At 46.3% G+C, this 17,778-nt stretch overlaps 1 protein-coding gene across 14 annotated transcripts in view; it reads left to right on the top strand.

The window, feature by feature from the left end:
* Positions 1-17,636, top strand: part of LOC107308764 (uncharacterized) — a 33,067-nt gene extending 15,431 nt beyond the window's left edge. For 2 of the 14 annotated variants that reach the window (XR_014943187.1, XM_085538985.1), the window contains exons 2-4: positions 7,905-8,099; positions 8,614-8,717; positions 16,370-17,553. Coding sequence is in view for 9 of the 14 variants with exons in the window: in XM_085538985.1 (XP_085395111.1) it covers positions 7,905-7,937 (33 nt within the window). In the remaining 5 variants the exon portion in view is untranslated. Of the gene's footprint in view, positions 1-7,901; positions 8,100-8,613; positions 8,718-9,468; positions 9,614-10,354; positions 10,514-14,711; positions 14,927-16,369 lie in introns of all 14 variants that reach the window. The other 12 variants (XR_014943186.1, XM_085538983.1, XM_085538989.1 and 9 more) reach the window with 12 other exon arrangements.
* The last annotated feature ends 142 nt before the right edge of the window (positions 17,637-17,778 follow it).

Genomic DNA, 17,778 nt, shown 5'->3' with positions numbered 1-17,778 from the left:
GGACTGGGCAGCACTGTGTGGCCATTGCATCCCGAAAGGGGGAAGGAGACAGTGTCTACAAATGGGGGAACAATATTGATGTCGAATTAACACCGCTGGCAGATGTATGTGGTAGGCAGGGCTGGTGGATGCTGTTCATCAACCGCATGGAAAAGCAATGCACTGTAACACTCTGTGGCATTTTGAAATAGTTGTAAAGTCTGTGCAGCACAACCTGAAACTATTATTATCTGATTAGTCACAGTGCTGCTAATTGCAACAGTCACCTTATACCAAGGAAGCTAGTTTAAGGAACTGAGCTTGGGATAAAGACCACCTAATTTAGGTTCCCATTAGTCACTGCAATAGCTAAAATTAGGTGACTGACTCCAGCAGGACAAGCCAGGTCACTCTTTATACACTTACTCTTCATTTACAAGAGTGAATCAAAAAGCCGTACTGCTTTCTTGGATGGAGGCAGTGTTGGTGGGATTTAACTACTGCTAAATGCTACATTTGCATTTGCTTCTCTCCCTGAAGCTCCAGCCCTTGCCCCAGGGCTGTCCCGTGGGAGCTGCTGTCCTGAGCTTTTGGAAGCTCTGCTTGTTGGTGCCAAACCCAGCCAAGCTCACTCTGCTAAGAAAAATGCAGAGGCACCAGGCTGAGCAGAGCCTGGGTTGCAGGAGCACAGTACCCAAAGGGAGGGTGTAAGGAGGACAGAGTCAGGCTCCTGTCAGTGGTGCCCAGTGCCAGGACAAGGGCAGCAGGCACAAATGAGAGGTTCCCCTGAACACCAGGCAGAATTGCAGTGCTGTGCAGGTGATGCACCCAGGCACAGGGACCCAGAGGCTGTGTGCTCTCCTCCTTGGAGATGTCCAGGAGCTGCCAGGATATGGGGCTGGGCATTCTGCTCTGAGTGGCCCTGATGGGGCAGGGTGGGACCAGAGGCACCCAGAGCTCCTGCTGGCCTCAGCCAGTCAAAGGTCTGTGACTGTGATTCCCTGATTCTTTGGTTCTGTGATGCTGTGACCACCAGGCTGACCAGCAGGTCCCCTTGGGGCTGACAATGACAGCGGTCAGGCAGCACTCCCTTTGACACCACTGAGATGCCTCAATCCAGAGGATCAGGAGCACAGATAACACCGGGCACCTTCCTGAAATACCAGTCAGTGCATGAATTGCTTCTGCCCACAGGCAGCATTGTGTGGCTCGGTGTCAGAAGGAAGCAGGGTCAGGTGTTTCCTTGTGTGCACTGAAGCCGTATTTGCTGCCCGAGATGCTGGCAGGGACATCTGAGGTCGCCCAGTTCAGCCTGCAGACAAACACGATGTCATCGCTGTCAGCGCATGAGTGAACCCCCATTGTAAAAGCAGTTAGTTCTGCTCGCTTTCCTTTCTCTCTCCACTTGTTTTGCTTTCCCATCCTCCTCCAGTGGGGTTTTGTCCAACCTTCCTTTTTCATTTCTCAGCCTATTTGCCTGTTGCCTCTCATGCCTGGCTTTCATCTCCACAGCTTTCCTTCTGATGGGTGGAAGGGAAGATGGAGTCCACCAGATACAGGTTCAATATCTCCCTTTCTGTGCGTGTGAAATACCCAGCTCTTTGTGCTTGATTAGACAATTTGGAGATGCAGGCAAACGATAATCACAAAACATTTAGCTGAAAATCTGAAGTAGCCATTAGGCAGAAAACCCTCCTTAGGACATTAACTTCTTCTTTTATTAAACAATTTATAATTTGGTCACACAGTGCTCGAAGATGCTTACAGCTGAGTTTTAATGTGCGCTGGTTTCACTTAGTGTCACTTTACATTTTTATGGCTTGGAAGATCTGCAAAGCCTTTCACCAGGCAGAGAGAAGTGCCCTGGATCCTCCCGGCTGTCCCAGGGAAGGCTGAGCTCCTGCAGGAGCGCTGATACTCACAGCATCCCTCACCAACAACCCAGCGTCTTTGTGCTCTTCATCTCCATCACGTCAGCCTTGAGACACGATGTGAAGCCAGTTTGGTAAAGGAGGTGGAGTGGAACAGCATGAGCTTGGGAGCAGGACGACGAGAGTAGCGAAATGTTGGCTCACTGTGTGCAGGTGACTGTGGCTAGGAGGAAGTGTGAACATTTGCTGGCTCGCCTGGCACAACAGAGCACTTCAAACAGCCTTCCCTTGTGATACATTTGAGGCAATTTTAGTTGGGATTTCTGTCCAAGAAACATTTTACACTTGTTTTCTTTTTATCAAATTAACATACTGGTCCTTGGGATGCACTCAATGCCTGTTAGACTGCTTCTTCTTCCTGCCCTTCCTCAGTGCTCAGCTCACACCCGCCAGCTATACAACATAAAAACTGGATAGGTGCAATCAGCATTACAAATACTAATCCACAGTGGCACAGAACCAATTTGAATTTGCACATATGCATCAGCAGCACTACCTGTATTGATCCACAGGAACACAGAACGGATTCGCAGATAGGTGCACGCTGCTGAATTGTGAGCAGCCATGTGGAGGTCTCGACTCACAGTCCGCCCCCTGCAGCCAGCTCTGCAGGCCAACACTGTAAGTGGTTCCATCCATATATCTGCACCCTGAGCACACCGACAGCCTCTGCAGACCCCCACCCACCCCAGCTCCCTTCACTGGGTGCAATGTGGGCTCCCAGGGTGGGGGTACAGGATGTGTTCCTCACCTTGAGCGTTAGCAGCTCCTGAGCAGACACCTGAGCACCAGGGTAATGCATCTTCCTGCATATTACTACTTCACTTGGTCACACGCAAGCTCTTTTCTTCACCTCTGTTCCTCCAGATGGATGACTGTTTGGGGACGGAAGGCTTGTTTCCCCTTTAGCTGGACCAAGGCCATCCAACAGAGTGAGCAGCAGGAGGTTTTGAAAGAGAGATACTGCTAGCACTGTTTCCACGTACCCGAAGACTGATCTTTATGCAGCTGAGACTACAAGGGATATCCCTTAAAATAAAGGGCAGCTTATTACCCATCTTCTCCAACTCCTATGGAATGAAACATCCCAAAGTTGAGAGAAGCTGCTGCACAAAGCTTCTTTATAGCTCTCAGTGTGCCTCCTTTGCCGGCTCCAGCTGCCCCTACGCTCTGTTTTTCCTCAGCCTTTTCTTCAATATTTTTTCCAGTTGACTTAGTTATTACAGTGCACGGACCGGAGCGAGGAAAATACCCTGAAGGTGGGAGCTGGCAGAGGGTGGCAATGGAAGCCTTGTTGCCATCCCATTACATCACCTGCGTGGCCATTGGTGGCACTGCGGTGTGGGGAGGCACTGGCCGGCATCCCCGGGCTCACTTCCGTGACACAGAACAGAGCTGGGCCCTGTTTGCTGCCAGCTCCTTTCAGTGCCAGCCTGCTGGCAGAGCTCGGGACCTTTGTAAAAACAGTACAGTACTTTATTTAGCCTCCAGTGAGAAAAAGTCACTTCACAGCTCCGGTTTAGGCACAAGGAGCGAAGAAGCAGATTGGGGAAAAAAATATATATATATATTAATCCCTTGCATAAAAACGTTTCAAATGAAAATCAGTTTGTGTGCCAGATGACCTCGAGGATCTGGAGATTGAGCCGTGCTTTTTATCTCTAAAGAAATGGGTTCGGATCCTGATTAGCCCATAGAGGAAATTCCATTTAATGGTCTAATTTTGGTGAGCTGAAAAGCTGTTCCCTGCCTAGAACCGCCATCTATTATGGCGTGATTGGCAGTCTGTGTTCAAGGCAGAACAAGAACGTCACCTCGGCTCTACTCCTATTACTTCATCCTGCCATCAGCTCTCAGCACCTAACCTCCACTTCCAGAGAGCCTGAGAAAACAGGCAGGATGCACTGTGAAAGAAGAGCTGTGCAGCTGTGCAGGGACAGAGTGGAGCAGGCACATGGCTAAGAGAGACTGTGGAGGTGCCAAGGGGAGACCTGGAGAATGGGACAGGAGGGCCTGGGAAAGCAAGAAGCACATTGATGGAGCAATGTGTCCATGGGGCAAAATGGAAAGGGGGGAGGAAGGGGAAAAATAGGGAATGAGGATGGACAGGGAAAGGATCTCTGTGTGAAAGGTGGGGTTGGGCATAGCCAGAGCTGAAGGCAATGAACCAGAATGAGTGTAACTCCACCTAAATGTCAGGTGCAAGAGGGAGGCTCTCAGGGTTGGCTCCTGGAATGTCTCTCTGCGTATGAAGGTTCTGGTTGGCATAGCCATGTCCCGAGTCATAGAATCATAGAATGGCTGAGGTTGGAAGGGACCTTAAAGATCATGGAGTTCCAACCTCCCTGCCAGGACAGGGATGCCCCCAACAAGATCAGGGCCCAGGGCTCCATCCAACCTGGCCTTGAGCATCACCAGAGATGGGGCACCCACAGCAGTCCTCAGCTTGTGCTCAGTATTATGCATTCAAGGTATCTTACCATGAATTTCCTAAGTCTTTATTCCTTGGAGTGTGAACCACTTCCACAGGGGAGCAGAGGATACGCAGGATTGGTCAGCAGCCTGGTCACTTCTCCACCACGTCTCTGCAGGAAACAAAGAAAACAACTACTCAGCTCCAGCCTAGTCAATGGAGTATCTCCACGCTGTTGGGTTGTATTGCTCTTACCAGCATGAGCATGTTCCTGGTGGCCTGCTGGGTTTTTTCTACAGACATTAAATGAGGAAGGAATTTGAATTTTTGCTGTGACACTGATCAGCCTCATGACCCTGTTTTGTGCAACGCTGTGAGCAGACAGCTAAGAAAATATTATCACTCTAAGGTGGTTGCAGCAGTGGGTGAGAACCTGACGGTGGTGGGAATGAAGGTATTGCTGCTAGGATGGCATTTCAGCTTCCAGCCTTTTCTTAGTCACCTTGGCTGTCACAGCAGTGAATGCGCTCATAAAATAATCTCTGTTTGGGTGGTCTTCCTTGGGACAATAAAATGTGAATTTGGAGTGGCACTGATAATTGGAAAAAAGGCTGTAAAACCAGCATGGTGATGAAGTGCAAAGTATTGTGTTTGGGGAGGAGAAATGCCAGGAGGAGACCTCCTGGCTGGGCAGCAGCATCGCAATGTGGGGTTGGAGCTGCAGGTGGGCTGGAGGCTGAACACAAGTGCAGGGTGGGATGTCCTTTCCTGGCTGCAGTTCTCATCCTGTTGCTTCATCATCTCTTCACACCTGGGGCTTTGGCTTCTTCACACACCCCTCAGCCTTAGCTGGGTGTGTTAGATGGAAGGCGAGAAGAGACCTGCTGTCTGTACTGCTGGCTGTCGGGGAGGGGTTGGCCGGCAACGGCGCTGACTGACCTGGGAGGGGAGAGCCGGCAGCTGGGGGTGGTGATAAGCAGCTGGAGCGGGTGAGAAGAAATAAACTTTTCACCCAGCTCAGCTGCAGCCAGAACAGGATGTGTGGCTGCAACCTAAGACATAGGAGATAATTATTCTACTCCACTTGGCACCGGTAAGGCCTCAGCTGGAATACGGTGTCCAGTTCTGGGCACTGCACTGTAAGAAAAACGTAGACAAACTGGAGAGAATCCAGGAGAGAGACACTGGAAATATCAGAGGCACAGAAAGAACGACCTGGGAGGAAATGTTGAAAGGATTGTTTGTTTAGTCTGGGAACAGCGGAGTCTAAAGAAGTGATGATAAAAATCTTGCAATACGTTCAAGTTTATTGTGAGGAGGAGAGTGACAGATCTCTCCCCACGGCTGCTGCAGGACACGGAAAGAAGGAAGCGGCTTCATTTGCAGCTAAGGAAACTGAGATTAGGAGAAACTTTCTAGACAGGAGGGCAATGCAGTCGAGCTGTGAGGGAATGCACGGCTCTTGTTAAGTTACGTAGTAAGTGCGTCCTACTTCATTAACAAACATTGGAAGGATGGGGTCTTTTTTGTTTGAATGATTATTTGGGGCTAAAGCCTGGGACTGGATTTCTGCATGTCCACAGCACAGTGTATTGCAAGGAATAGCTCTTGGGCTTCGTGCTCACTCTTCTTCAGGATCAGTGCGCACAAAACGCAGCGTCTCGTGACTGATCTTTTATTGCTGCAGTACAAATAGGCCATCATGTAACACAACAGTTTGTATAAAACCCTATGAATACATGAATAACTTTGTCTTACTATTCCATTTTTGCCTGCGCTGTGTTTTTTCCCTTGCAGGTTCGTATCACATATCTCTAATCCCTTCTTTGCAGATTTGCCGTATGTGCAGAGCTAGAGATATATCCACTGATAGCTGTTAATCCTTTGAGTGTTTTTACATTACACAGCATATGTCCAGTGAAAGTTCTGCTGTATGGTTTAAGGACACTCGCCGATTCTCCAGCAATATTGCACCATTCCAGGAAGTTCTCAGGCTGCGAATTGGGTTTTTCTTTAAAAGAGACTCAAAGGACCTCCGAATATTTCCAGAAATTCAGACTGATGTGTGTTGCAAACTCAGGGAAGAAATGGAAGGAGGGTCAGGGAGGTTGGATGTGAAGGGAGGAACACAGCACGATGAGGTCCCGCGCTGCATCTTGGGCTCATCTGTGATGTTGCAGAGGTCAAAATCTATGGCTGTAGCTGGCCAAAACATTTCTTGAGACTTATGACAGAATATGTTTTTTTTCCTTGTGAAATAAAATCTATTCGAGAATATATTTGTTACAGAATGCACTTTCGGTTCTTAGTCTGCGTGGATTTTGAAGTGTAACTTCGGATATGAGTGGTTTGGACTTTCTGCTGTTTGGTTTGGGTTTAGTCGCAAAATGTTAGAGGTGTTTTATTAATTCCCAGTGTATGAACCCAACCTTCATTCCACCTGTACAAGAACACTGACAAAAAACTTGAGGTAGTGAATACGATGTTAGAGCTGTAACGTCATGGAAGGTTTACTAGGATAGAAAGGAAAAATGGGAAAGTAGAAGGAAAGGGGGAACTGCTGTGATTTAGATGTTGAACAGTTGGACTTCAAAGGCCATGTTAGACACCTCAGGCTCCACGTACAGTCAGTGGAGAGGAAAAGTAACTCCAGGGAGATACTTGTCTCCTTTCAGGACAGGAAATGCCTGTTTCTCTGCTACCTGTGTGAGACACCTCGCTATCCAGCTCCCAGATACATGAAGTTGGCTGGGGTGACCCCACATGGCCTGCTGGCTATGGCACTTCCCACTTCTCCAGCTGAAGGCCTCGAGGTGACGGGCTCCAGGGCACCGCCACTTTTCCAAAGCCTCACAGCCAGAGGGGTGGAGGGAAGGAGAGCAGAAGGGAGAACAACACAACGCGTTAGTTGGAGAAAAGGATTTTGCACTGAGGATTATGTAACTTTCAATATATCCTATATGAGGTGTTTAAGGAAAGGGTAGCTGTGGTACTGAGGGACGTGGTTCAGTGGTGGAAGGCAGATGGTTGGACTAGATGATCCATGTGTCTTTTCCAACCTTTATGATTCTATGAATCTCTGTCATCTGATGGTGGCACCAAGGCAAGGCTGCCCGTGTGTGTGCCTGGGCAGGGGAAGCAGAAGGTTGGAGAGTTATGGGTGCACCCTTTGCCCTGCCTCATTCCTACACAAGGACCTGGTTTGCATTTAACTGCACCTAAGCTGTAGGAATCCTCATGGTTTGGGAAGCAAAACCCTTTGGCTCTGTAAGCAGACCAAACCCATCTTCATTTGCTGCATGGCCCCTGATAGCTTTTCCACATTTCACATGGGACTGGGCTCTCAAATGCTTTTTACAAATTTGACCAACTCCCTTCCAGCATCTGGCAGGGCTCATTTTCCCACTGATGCTTCACTTATTCCACATGAGCTCCCCCACCTTTATTTCATCGTAGAACCATTATGGTTGAAAAGAGCACTAACATCATCGAGCCCAACCATCAATTTATTGCGTCCAAGCACCATTTATTTATATTTATGTATTTTTGCTTTTTTTTTCTTTGTTGTTTCTCCCCAGCAGGAGGTGAGCAGAGTGGAAGTGCATCCCATGTAACGTCTGGGAACGGCCTCGCAGGGGTTTGGCACCTCGTGCAGGAATGAGCACATGCAGGTAGAATGCGATGGCTCCCGCTGAGCGAGGCTGTGCTGAATCCTACAGCCCAGCAAAGAGCAGCTGGTTAAGGTGGAATCTGGAAATCAGTCACAAGATAAACAGGTTGCAACGTTAAGCACTCTCCGAGGGAAAAGCAGCATGCAGCATATGTTCTTACTTGGGAAGATATTTAAGAAAGGAGAAAAAAAATATCACAGCCCTTTAATAGACCCTTTACTGGCTCATGCTAGTGGGGCTGTTAATTAATTAAATAACTATATGTGAATGGCGTCCATTGGGAAAGAGCCTCACAGCTTCCAGATGCCAGTTATTGGCCCCATTACAGGCCTAAAACTATTACAGTAAATCATTACATGCTCCAAGATGAACTGGCACACGATTGCTGGGAGGAAGGACGGAGCTATTCTCACTTGTGCCATTTTGTGTCAGTTTTTATCTAGTGAGATTAATTAGGACTTTTAGAAGTGCAAGTCAGAACTATAAAATATTAAAGGATATTCCATCAGTGGGATGGAGACACGCTTAAGCAGAGCTTTTAAAACTTTTGGATGTTGACGGATAGATAGAAATTGGAAGAGATAATGAGCAACATCTGACTTTGATTTATCTTTTTTAGAAGGTCAGATTTATAGTGAGTGGGGCTGCACTGAGCCTCCTCTGTCTGCTGGGGGAGGACTCAGAGGAGGACATTAAAGTTTATCGCTGGAGTCCAGGTGCCAGGTAAGCAAACAGTTTCTTGGGCCAAAACCAATCATTTAAGGCAGTTATTCCAGATACAGAATCAACCAGAAAGTATTAAATAACCCCATAACTTGGCTCTCCTGCTGGGAGGGGAGCTCTTCCTGACATTGGATGGCAGCCTAAAATCTATTATCTGGCCTAGAAAGGGCCTTTTTTCCCCTTTCTTAATTAACAAACTCTACTTTTTTACCCTAAATCACTACCATGGACCCTGCTGTCATTTTAGACAGTGAGGGATAAAACCACAGAGTCACCTACATCACCCCAAGCCTACACTGTGTGCCCTTTGAAAACCTCCATGCCTGCTTGGTCTGTTTCGAATCCAAAATCTGAGCACTGGAGGGGCACTGCAGGGTAGAAAACTGTTCATACAATTTACCCAATAATTAGACACATTAATTCAAGGGCAGACATTCCCTCTGAAAAATGTTCCGAGGCTGGAAGTGATGGTTAAGCAAAGGGTGGAGGGTTTTGCAGGGGATCACTGGGACTGTTGAAGGAGTGGTGCCAAGGGGACCTCCCACCACTGTCGTCCTGCTTTTAGCCCCCATATCAGCCCACACAGGGGCTCAGTGGTTCCAATTGCCTGGAGGACATCCAGAAATGTAAAGATGTGGCACTGAGGGACATGAGTTAGTGGGCACGGTGGTGATGGGTTGATGGTTGGATTAGATGATCGCAGTGGTCTTTTCCAACCTTAAAAACCCTGTGATCTCTCTGCTGCTCCAAGGTGTATGGGGCACTCCATAGATGAAATGCCTGATAGCAGTTTACCCTAAGTAGAAAAATGAGGCATTTGTTGGCTTTGTGGGTTTACAAAAGAAACGGCATCTCTTGGAATCCAACTTCATCAAGCTGCTCCTCCTGAAGAGAAGGTAAGGACGCAGAAACACTCACACGGATACGACCAGGAAGTGACTTGCTGTGTGAGAAATGCATGAGTAAGAGTTTGCTGACTAACCCCTAGTGAAGGGAAGGGATTGATTTATTACCAGAGCATGATAAATTGAGGCACTGCTCTTGCAGGCTGCTCAGTGGAAGCAGATCCATGCAGCCACGTGGCTCTGGTAGGGCCCAGCAGGGCTCAGGACTGGGTGTTTTGGTTGCCAAACTGGCAATAGGGATGGCTCAATAGCAAATGGCTGGAAACTTTTACGTTAGATTTCTCCAGAAGTGCAAAAAAAAAATGTTAATTTGGACCAAAAAAAAAATAATCCAGATTTGGGTGGGAGCCATGGGACTCGGAGCAGTGAAGCCAGAGCAGAAGGACAGACGGCTGCTTTGTCAGCAGGGCAGCACCCAGTGTATGTGCTGGTAGGAAAGCACTGCCTGGTCTGGTCCTCAGTGCAAACAAATGGCTTGCAGGCTCTGGGACTGGAGGTGGGGAGTGTCACTGTGTGTCCAGCACAAACAAAAGGATGAGCTGAGCCAAGAGCAGCTCAGTGCTCATCTCCCATTCCCTGGCTGTAACCGCAGGAGACTCCTCTTGGCTCACACAAGAATGGGAGGGAATATGATCGCCAAGCAAAAATGTTGTTCCTACTTGATAGCTTAACATGACGTAGGCAGCAGCAGCTACGCTTTTGCACTGAGCTTGCTTTTCTGCTCCTTCCCAGCCATCACACTCACTGCTTCATGCCCCACGTTCTGAGTCTTTTGGGACGGAAACAGGAAAAAGGACTCCAGCCATATACGGCGATCGTACGGTAAATGGTGGATTTCAGCTTTCCAGTTGGAGGAATAATGGACTAGTGTTAGGGACCTGGTGCTGTCAGGTATGTGCAGGCAGACACAGCTGGAGAAAAGCTTTGGGCACAGACGCAAAGTCCAGTCTGACTTTGTAAAAGATGTATTCACACCCCTAACTTTAAACACATAAATTTTCCCATTGACCTCCCTGGAACTATTCATGCGTTAAACATATGCATGAGCCTCTCTAGAAAGAGGGAATATAATAAATGAGGCAACCAAAATAGTTAACCAGAAATATTTTCTGTACAATGAAATAGGAAAATTTACAAGGGGTGTGTGCATATGGACTCCCAGTGATTCCTCTCGACAGAAGAGGCCAGATAAAATCTAGGCCACATTGTTAAAGGACAAGGCATTGTTGCTGGTGTATGGAGGGTGTTTCCAGCTACCCATAGCACAGACAAGAGCATAGTTTGCATTCAGTATGTTAATTAAGCAATTTGCTGGAATTCAGCATGTGGAGGATTGGCGGGAGGCAACTTCAACTGGGGTTCTGCAGGCTGAGATCCCTTCTTGATGATCCTGAGTGGTGCCAATAGAGCAGCACGTTCAGCACAGCTTTACTGTGGTGGCTTCCGCACAAAGTCAGCCCTAAATGATGCAGTTATGACCCAATGAAAAGAACTGATAAAAGCAATCAAGATCTACATTATTAAGCTGCCTGTTGCTGATGAGATATCCAGAGCCTGGTGATAAGCACCACTGTTATCATGCAAGGGGGACCTTCTGCAGATCATTAAGACTTCGACTGGTTTTTAACCTGTAAATGTTTGTTTAATATTCACATGGGAAATGTTTCAACTTTTACTGCCTATATCTGTCTCTACACGTTGCGTTAGGTCTGTTTTTCTTGATAGGTTTATCATTTAGCATATGCTGTACCCATTAGCATTTAAATCTATAGGTTGTTTTGGAGTTACTACGGCATATGGTTGTGAATGGTAGCTACACAAACCTTCAGCAAACAAGCAACGTTGTGACCTGTGCTGGTGGGTGGAGGTGAACATGGACTCTACCTATAACATGGACTCTACCTATAGCATTAATGCATTTAGTGGCTGATGCCTGCTTACTTGTACAAAGCTGCCCAGTGCTCTGGCCTTTCGGACCTGTGTTTGCTAAATCATCTTAGAACAGACCTTTAAGCTTTCCTTTTCCATAGCAGAACTTTCAGCAAGCTGCATTCTCAACTTCCTTCTACTTTTCCTTTTGTGCATTAAAAATGGATACTTGATTTGAACGAGGCCATTATCCATAAGACTACAAAAAGCCAACTCCTTACTCAGGGGCACTTAAGGCTTTCAGACAATGCACAGGACTAGGAGGGGGAGATTGCTGCTTCTTTACATCAAGACTACAACCTGATCTCTCTTTTGTGTTCAAATCCCAGCATCACCCTACCCAGGATTATCAGAGTCTTCCTTTGAGCACCAAACCCAAGGAACTAGTGCGACCTGTAGGCAAACAAACCAAGTCTGAAATGAGATGAAGCTCCAGCCCCAATGCCAGCTTGTGCTTGTATTTATTCTGCTTTATGACAGACTTCTTTTGGCACGGGGAGATGCACTGTGCTGAGCTTTGGCACATTGCTTCAGACATGGAGGAAGTCTGAGATGGGAGACCACAGCCTAAGTGTATTTACCTTGCTCTCTGTTTTCATTAGACTTGCTGGAGCTGAAGGGTTCCTCCATTCCCTTTGAATGCCCTGTTTTGTGTGATGATGACTTTGCAAGACGAAATGTCTTCTGTCCTATCCATGTGTTGCTGTCATTCACACTGAGAATCCTGGAGCCTGCATGTTTTAGTCTGGGGATGAATTAGCATTTTAGTTTTAGTACATCCCGTCCCATAATTATACTGAATGGCTTTTGGAAGGAGAGTCTGAAAACCTACCTATTCACAAGAATAATGATTTTGGCCTCAAATAAGAGGACAGGACAGCACTGGCACTGAAATACTGGAAACTCAGCACATTATGAACTTTAGTGCTGGTATTCTGTGATTTCTTATCCGAACAGAAAGCATTTTCATTTGTATTGCTTTCTTTTCCTTGAAGGCAGACTTTGCTCCTGGAGAAAGCAGACTGTGGGATCAAAAGAGATCTGGAGAACCAGCCTCGGTGCTCCGGGTCTGCGAGTTTCCATCTGCAGGCTCTAATTCAGCCGTGCTGTGTATGTAGAAGTGCAAATGTGGAGGGAATAGCTCGAAGTTTCACTTTTGGCTTTCAGATGCTGCAGCATTTTGTTCTCTTTATACCCACAGCTTCTATTTAAATCTCTATCTACCTGTAGCTCTGCTTGCACTTCAGGGCTCCCTCCTGCTTCTCCCATTGTCCTGGATATCTCTGATCGATGGAACAACACCGCTGTGTACCATACAGTCCAACCTAGCATGGATTCAGTCCAGGAGAGGACTGGAGACGGTGTCCTTTCCTCTCCCTTTGCCTCTCACATCCCCTGTGGGTAGGATACAACACAAACTACAACTGACTAGAAAAGGAAGTATTGGGAAATGTGTGTTTCCTATTAGAAATACAAGTAGTGGCAATAAAACTCGAACAAGGAAGAGAAAAAAAAAGCTGTTTTGAAGTCTCAGTGCTTGGTTGTGCTGCCCTGATTTCTTAGCCATCAGCCCTTTGCTGATACTGGTAGGGCTGGGTAAAATGTCCCTGAAGCCGATAGATGTAACCTCATTCAGAGCAGCAAAACCACCTTATTTTCTTCAACGTGAAACCCAGGCATAGGATCTCACCAAAGCAGAGCCATGTGGAGAGCTAAGGAGCTTCAGCAATAGGAGAGAAAGGGATTTACTTTGTACTTCTGGTGCCTGTGGCTCTGCAGGGCTGGCCAGGGAGAATGGGATGAGCAGCAGAGGTTAGGAGTCACCACCACCTGAGAGATGTCTGAAGTTCCCATTTCCACTGCTCAGAGCTTGGAGATGGGGATCTCTGCAACTTCACTGCCTACACAACTTGTTTGTATTGTTGGCACAGGTTACTTGTTAACACCTTCACATGCACTGATTTTCTGCACCCATTTCTTGCATGGTCCAAACGCAGCATAGCTTTGTAATGGCTGTGGGATGACACTTTGAGCCGTGCACTTTGTGAGAAAGGGCTCTTCACTGAATGTAGTGCTGCAGGAGCAGCTGGCAGCCTGACCATACAAAGCACAGGGACTTGCTATTGCATCTTCACTGACCAGTGTCTTCATTTTGGGTCTGCAGAGTAAGAAAGTATGGCTCAAACCTGCTGTAGGTGACAGTGCCCAGCACCATCTACCACCTTCCAGTGGGAGGCACCGGCATGGGCTGCCCAGAGCAGCTTTTCGTAGCAACAGGCTAAAAATCTTGTCTTTCTGATCCTCAGAAGCCAAGATTTCTTCTCTTTCATCCCTCCCCAGAGGGTGAGGAGGTCTTTAGTATGGGCCCAGCTAGATGCATGAGAAACAACCCTGACAAATGGTTTAAATTATAAAGTACAGCAGTGGTGCCAAGTCCTGCGGTACGAGTGCCAAGATTGGGAACATGGCTGCTCCCCAGCGCTTGGCAAGGTGGTGACATCTCGTCACCGCTCTCCGTGAGCGCGAGGCCCACACAGGTACACGGACCAGTTGGATGCAAAGCAGTGTGGGAAAGCAGGAGGACGCCTGCCAAGCTTTCCCCAAGGAAAGGCACAGCCACATATTTTCAGAGGGCTCTGCTCCAATGTGAAATTACTCCTGGTGGCAGACAGAATGCAGCCTCCAAAGCTCCCTACCAGTTACACTGATGTGGCATGTGGGCTCGATCCCAGTTTGCACTGGTAATGAAGGGTGAACGCACAGCTATTCGCTTCCAGTAAAGCATGGTCCTGACACAGAAAGCTGAGAGTGCTTTTGGAGCAAGTGCTGATTGTTGGAAAAGGCACCTGGAACTGCAGGGAAAAAAAGAACAAAAACAAACACAAAGCCATAAAATTAAGAAGTCTGTTTTTACATTTAATTCCTCCTGGGTCCAAAGCAGAAGGGCTTTTTTTACCTTCATTGTAAATAATGCAGCATCTACATAAGCTGAATCCATCACCAGTTTCATCTCTTGCTGGGAAGAACCTGCAAGTCAACTATGGCCAGCTTTCTATTTTAAAGCATTACCATGCCAGACATGTTAGTCGACTGTTCAAGAATCCTTTTGTCTTATTACACATTATCCACAGCTCAGTGCCATTCTGCTGTCTTCTTTCAGAGATGGCCAGTCGATTCATTTTGGAGGCTTCTATGGGGCATCAGAGCTTTCTATCCAGAAGATCACGCAGATGCATTGGACTGGTTAATGCTCCTTTCCTTGTCAAATAGATATTTCCCATTGCTAAAGGCTTCCCAGCTCTTTCCCTTCTTTACACAATGCACAAGTCTTGTGCTGTAGGCGCTGCAAACATTTAACCTGCAGCTTTTATTAAGGTGAGTACTACAGAATGGAGAATCCACTGCAGCTTCCTACATAAGCTGAAGCGCGGTGACGTGGCAGGGCTTTATCCTGAGGTGGGCACTGAGTTTGGCAGCGCGACGCGGCTCATTTCTCTATGAAAATATATTTGGATAACGAGGTTCAAGAGATGATTATTATGGCAGCCACAGAAAAGAAGCAGAATGTCACGTTTCTCTCCAGGACATGGTGTAAGCCTTATGCCCAGCAGCCACCAAACAGTATTGCTTTCTGCCTTTGTCCATTGGTTTCCAGTAAAAATACAACTGTGGGCACGTTTCCACTCGAGAACCTTTACCTTCTGCCATTTCCAGGCTCCATGGAAAATTAAGTGGCTGGTACCAGATACGTAAGTGAAAGGAAACTCCAGTTTTATGAGCAAGTAGAAACTTACACCAAGCAAACTCTTACTTGTATTTTATTTGATTGAAAAAAAGAAGGTTGAATATAAAAATCACTCTTTTTACTTTACAGCTGTCTGCAGAAATCCGGTTTTATTTTAAAAATAAATATAAAACCCGCAGAAGGCCTTAATTTGTTTTTGCTACAGAATTCTCTCATTATAAAAGGATGAGGAAAAAAGGTCCAACTTGTTCCTCTTCATTTTACGCTCGCTGCCTTAATTCAGTGTTGCAAATGAAGCAACGAACAAAATTCTGAGAAATATTAAAAGTTCCTCCAACTACAAAAGCCTCAATAATACAACATCCAGCTGAAGCACAGCGACACTGACATGAAAGGGTTTTCATTTCTAAGAAATACTTGGATAAATTAGAGTTTGAGGGTACACATGTTCTTTTCTCACACTCAATGCACGGTGGTACTTTCGCATGGCAGATCCCAACAACTGGAGCTGCTCAGCCTGGAGCACCAAAAAGCTCTTCCTGCCTGGCAGCAGCACTGCAGGTCGCACAGTGGGCTGGGAACTGGGCAGCACAAAGGTCTGGGTGAAAAAGGAGACTTTGGAAGGGAAAAATCTCCATTAAAAACATGCCAAAAATCATTTGTAACACTCATGGATAACTAAGGTACAAAATTGCTGCTCCACTGGTTCTCTATGGCAGCATCTGTTTTAGACTCCCATCCTAAAGGTTCATTCTTCTAAACAGCACAGTATGGGCAGAGGGTGAGGTCGGAGCACTCCCCGATGGTGTTTTGCCTGCCCCTCCTGCAGGTGCACAGGGATACACGGAGGTCCCACGATCTTGAAATCATTACAATCAGCAGAGAATTAAAGAAACTAAATTCTGTCTGCATTCCAAGTCAAAATAAACATCAAGTTCCCAAATCTCCTGAGCTGAATGCTTTTTAATCAATTAGAACTTTGGCTTCATTTCAATTTAGGCATTTATTTTATAGTGCAATGCAAAATATGAACTACATTGTGAATATTATAAAAGCTTTTTTTTTTTTTCCAGATGGGGATGCCAGAACATTTCCACCGCTGCTCAAAGATATTTCAACAAGCATGATTTTATGAAAGCAGTTCATCTTCAGCAGCGCTGTGCTCTGATAGGAAAGGGAACTGTTGGCTTTATGAAAGTGGAAATGATGCAGCCCTTTCATTTTTACATCTGGAAGTTCTGTAGTTCTACCTGCATCATCTCATTGTTCTTATAAGACATGCAAGCATGTCTGTGTAGTAATTCACGGTGGATGTGCCCACTCCTATTACGGCATTGAATTCTGGTCTGCTTTAGATGGGGTCCTTCAGTTGTATGTTTTTCTTGTCTTTGTGCACTCACACCAGCTCTGAAATGAGTGATGGAAAAGAAAGCATGAGTGAAATGACAAAATTGATAAAATCATCACCACTGCGGAGATGTTACAGAAGGAACTTTCACTCATTATGCCTCACAAGAAAAGGACCGAAGACACAATAAATGATCAGAGGAGGAGGTTTAAGATGAAAAAAACAACCAAAAAACCCCATGGTTTCCCACAGAATAATTAAACTGAATCCGTTGTGAAAGTGATGCAATTCAAAATGAAACGAAGTTAAAAATGGATGAGTACATGAAGGATAGGTTTGTTTACTCGCCATTAACCATGGGTGTTCCACTGAGCTTCCCCAAAGCCCCACTGCTGACAGCCAGGAGCATCCACCAGTGAGAAGTGACTCTCCTGGCAGCTCTCCCACCTGCTCTGCTTTGGGCAGGGTGCTGTGCTGGAAGGACAAAGAGCTGCTCAGCATCTTCGCAGAGATCTGTACACACCATACAGATGCCTGATTCCATATACAGGGGTACGGATATGCACTCCCAGCTCCACATACAGAGGTCTGGATCCAAAAGCCCATCCAGATACAGCTGGGAATTCAGGTGCGTGTTCAGCTTGGAAAGGCAGGCTTCAGGAGGCAGCAAGTTAAAAGGTGAGAGTCTCAACCATAGGCTTTTTTTTAAGGCATCTTTCTTGAAAAGATACTATGCAGAATATTTCTTAAATATGCATTTTGATTAATAATCTGTTCTATCTAAGCTATAAAACGTGTTGTGCAACATGACTGAACGAATATTGCTGTGAGAAATGTTTCCCTTTGTTTGAGTCATTTAAATTTGTAAGCTAATGTAAGTTTTTGTATTAAATAATGTACTGCGTGCAATCTTCTTTCTTGTAAAGCACTTTGAAGCTTTCGAAGGGCACTCTAGGTTAATAAATAATATGGCACTCTTTGCCAGAACTGTAGGGCATTTCCCATAAGTTCTGAATTTTCCTTGCCAAAATTGCAACACGTTGCATGCCAAATCCTGCACACAAATGCTCTGCATGAGGCAAATACATATTGGTAAAGACCAGAGGCATGGCATTCCTGGATTTCTTAAGGAGA

This window comes from Coturnix japonica, chromosome 2 (genome assembly GCF_054131305.1).
Source record: "Coturnix japonica strain WE chromosome 2, WE-NBRP24, whole genome shotgun sequence".
In the NCBI taxonomy this organism is placed as follows: domain Eukaryota; kingdom Metazoa; phylum Chordata; class Aves; order Galliformes; family Phasianidae; genus Coturnix; species Coturnix japonica.
Note: the sequence above shows the minus strand (reverse complement) of the source record. Positions and strands in the feature narration are given on the sequence as shown.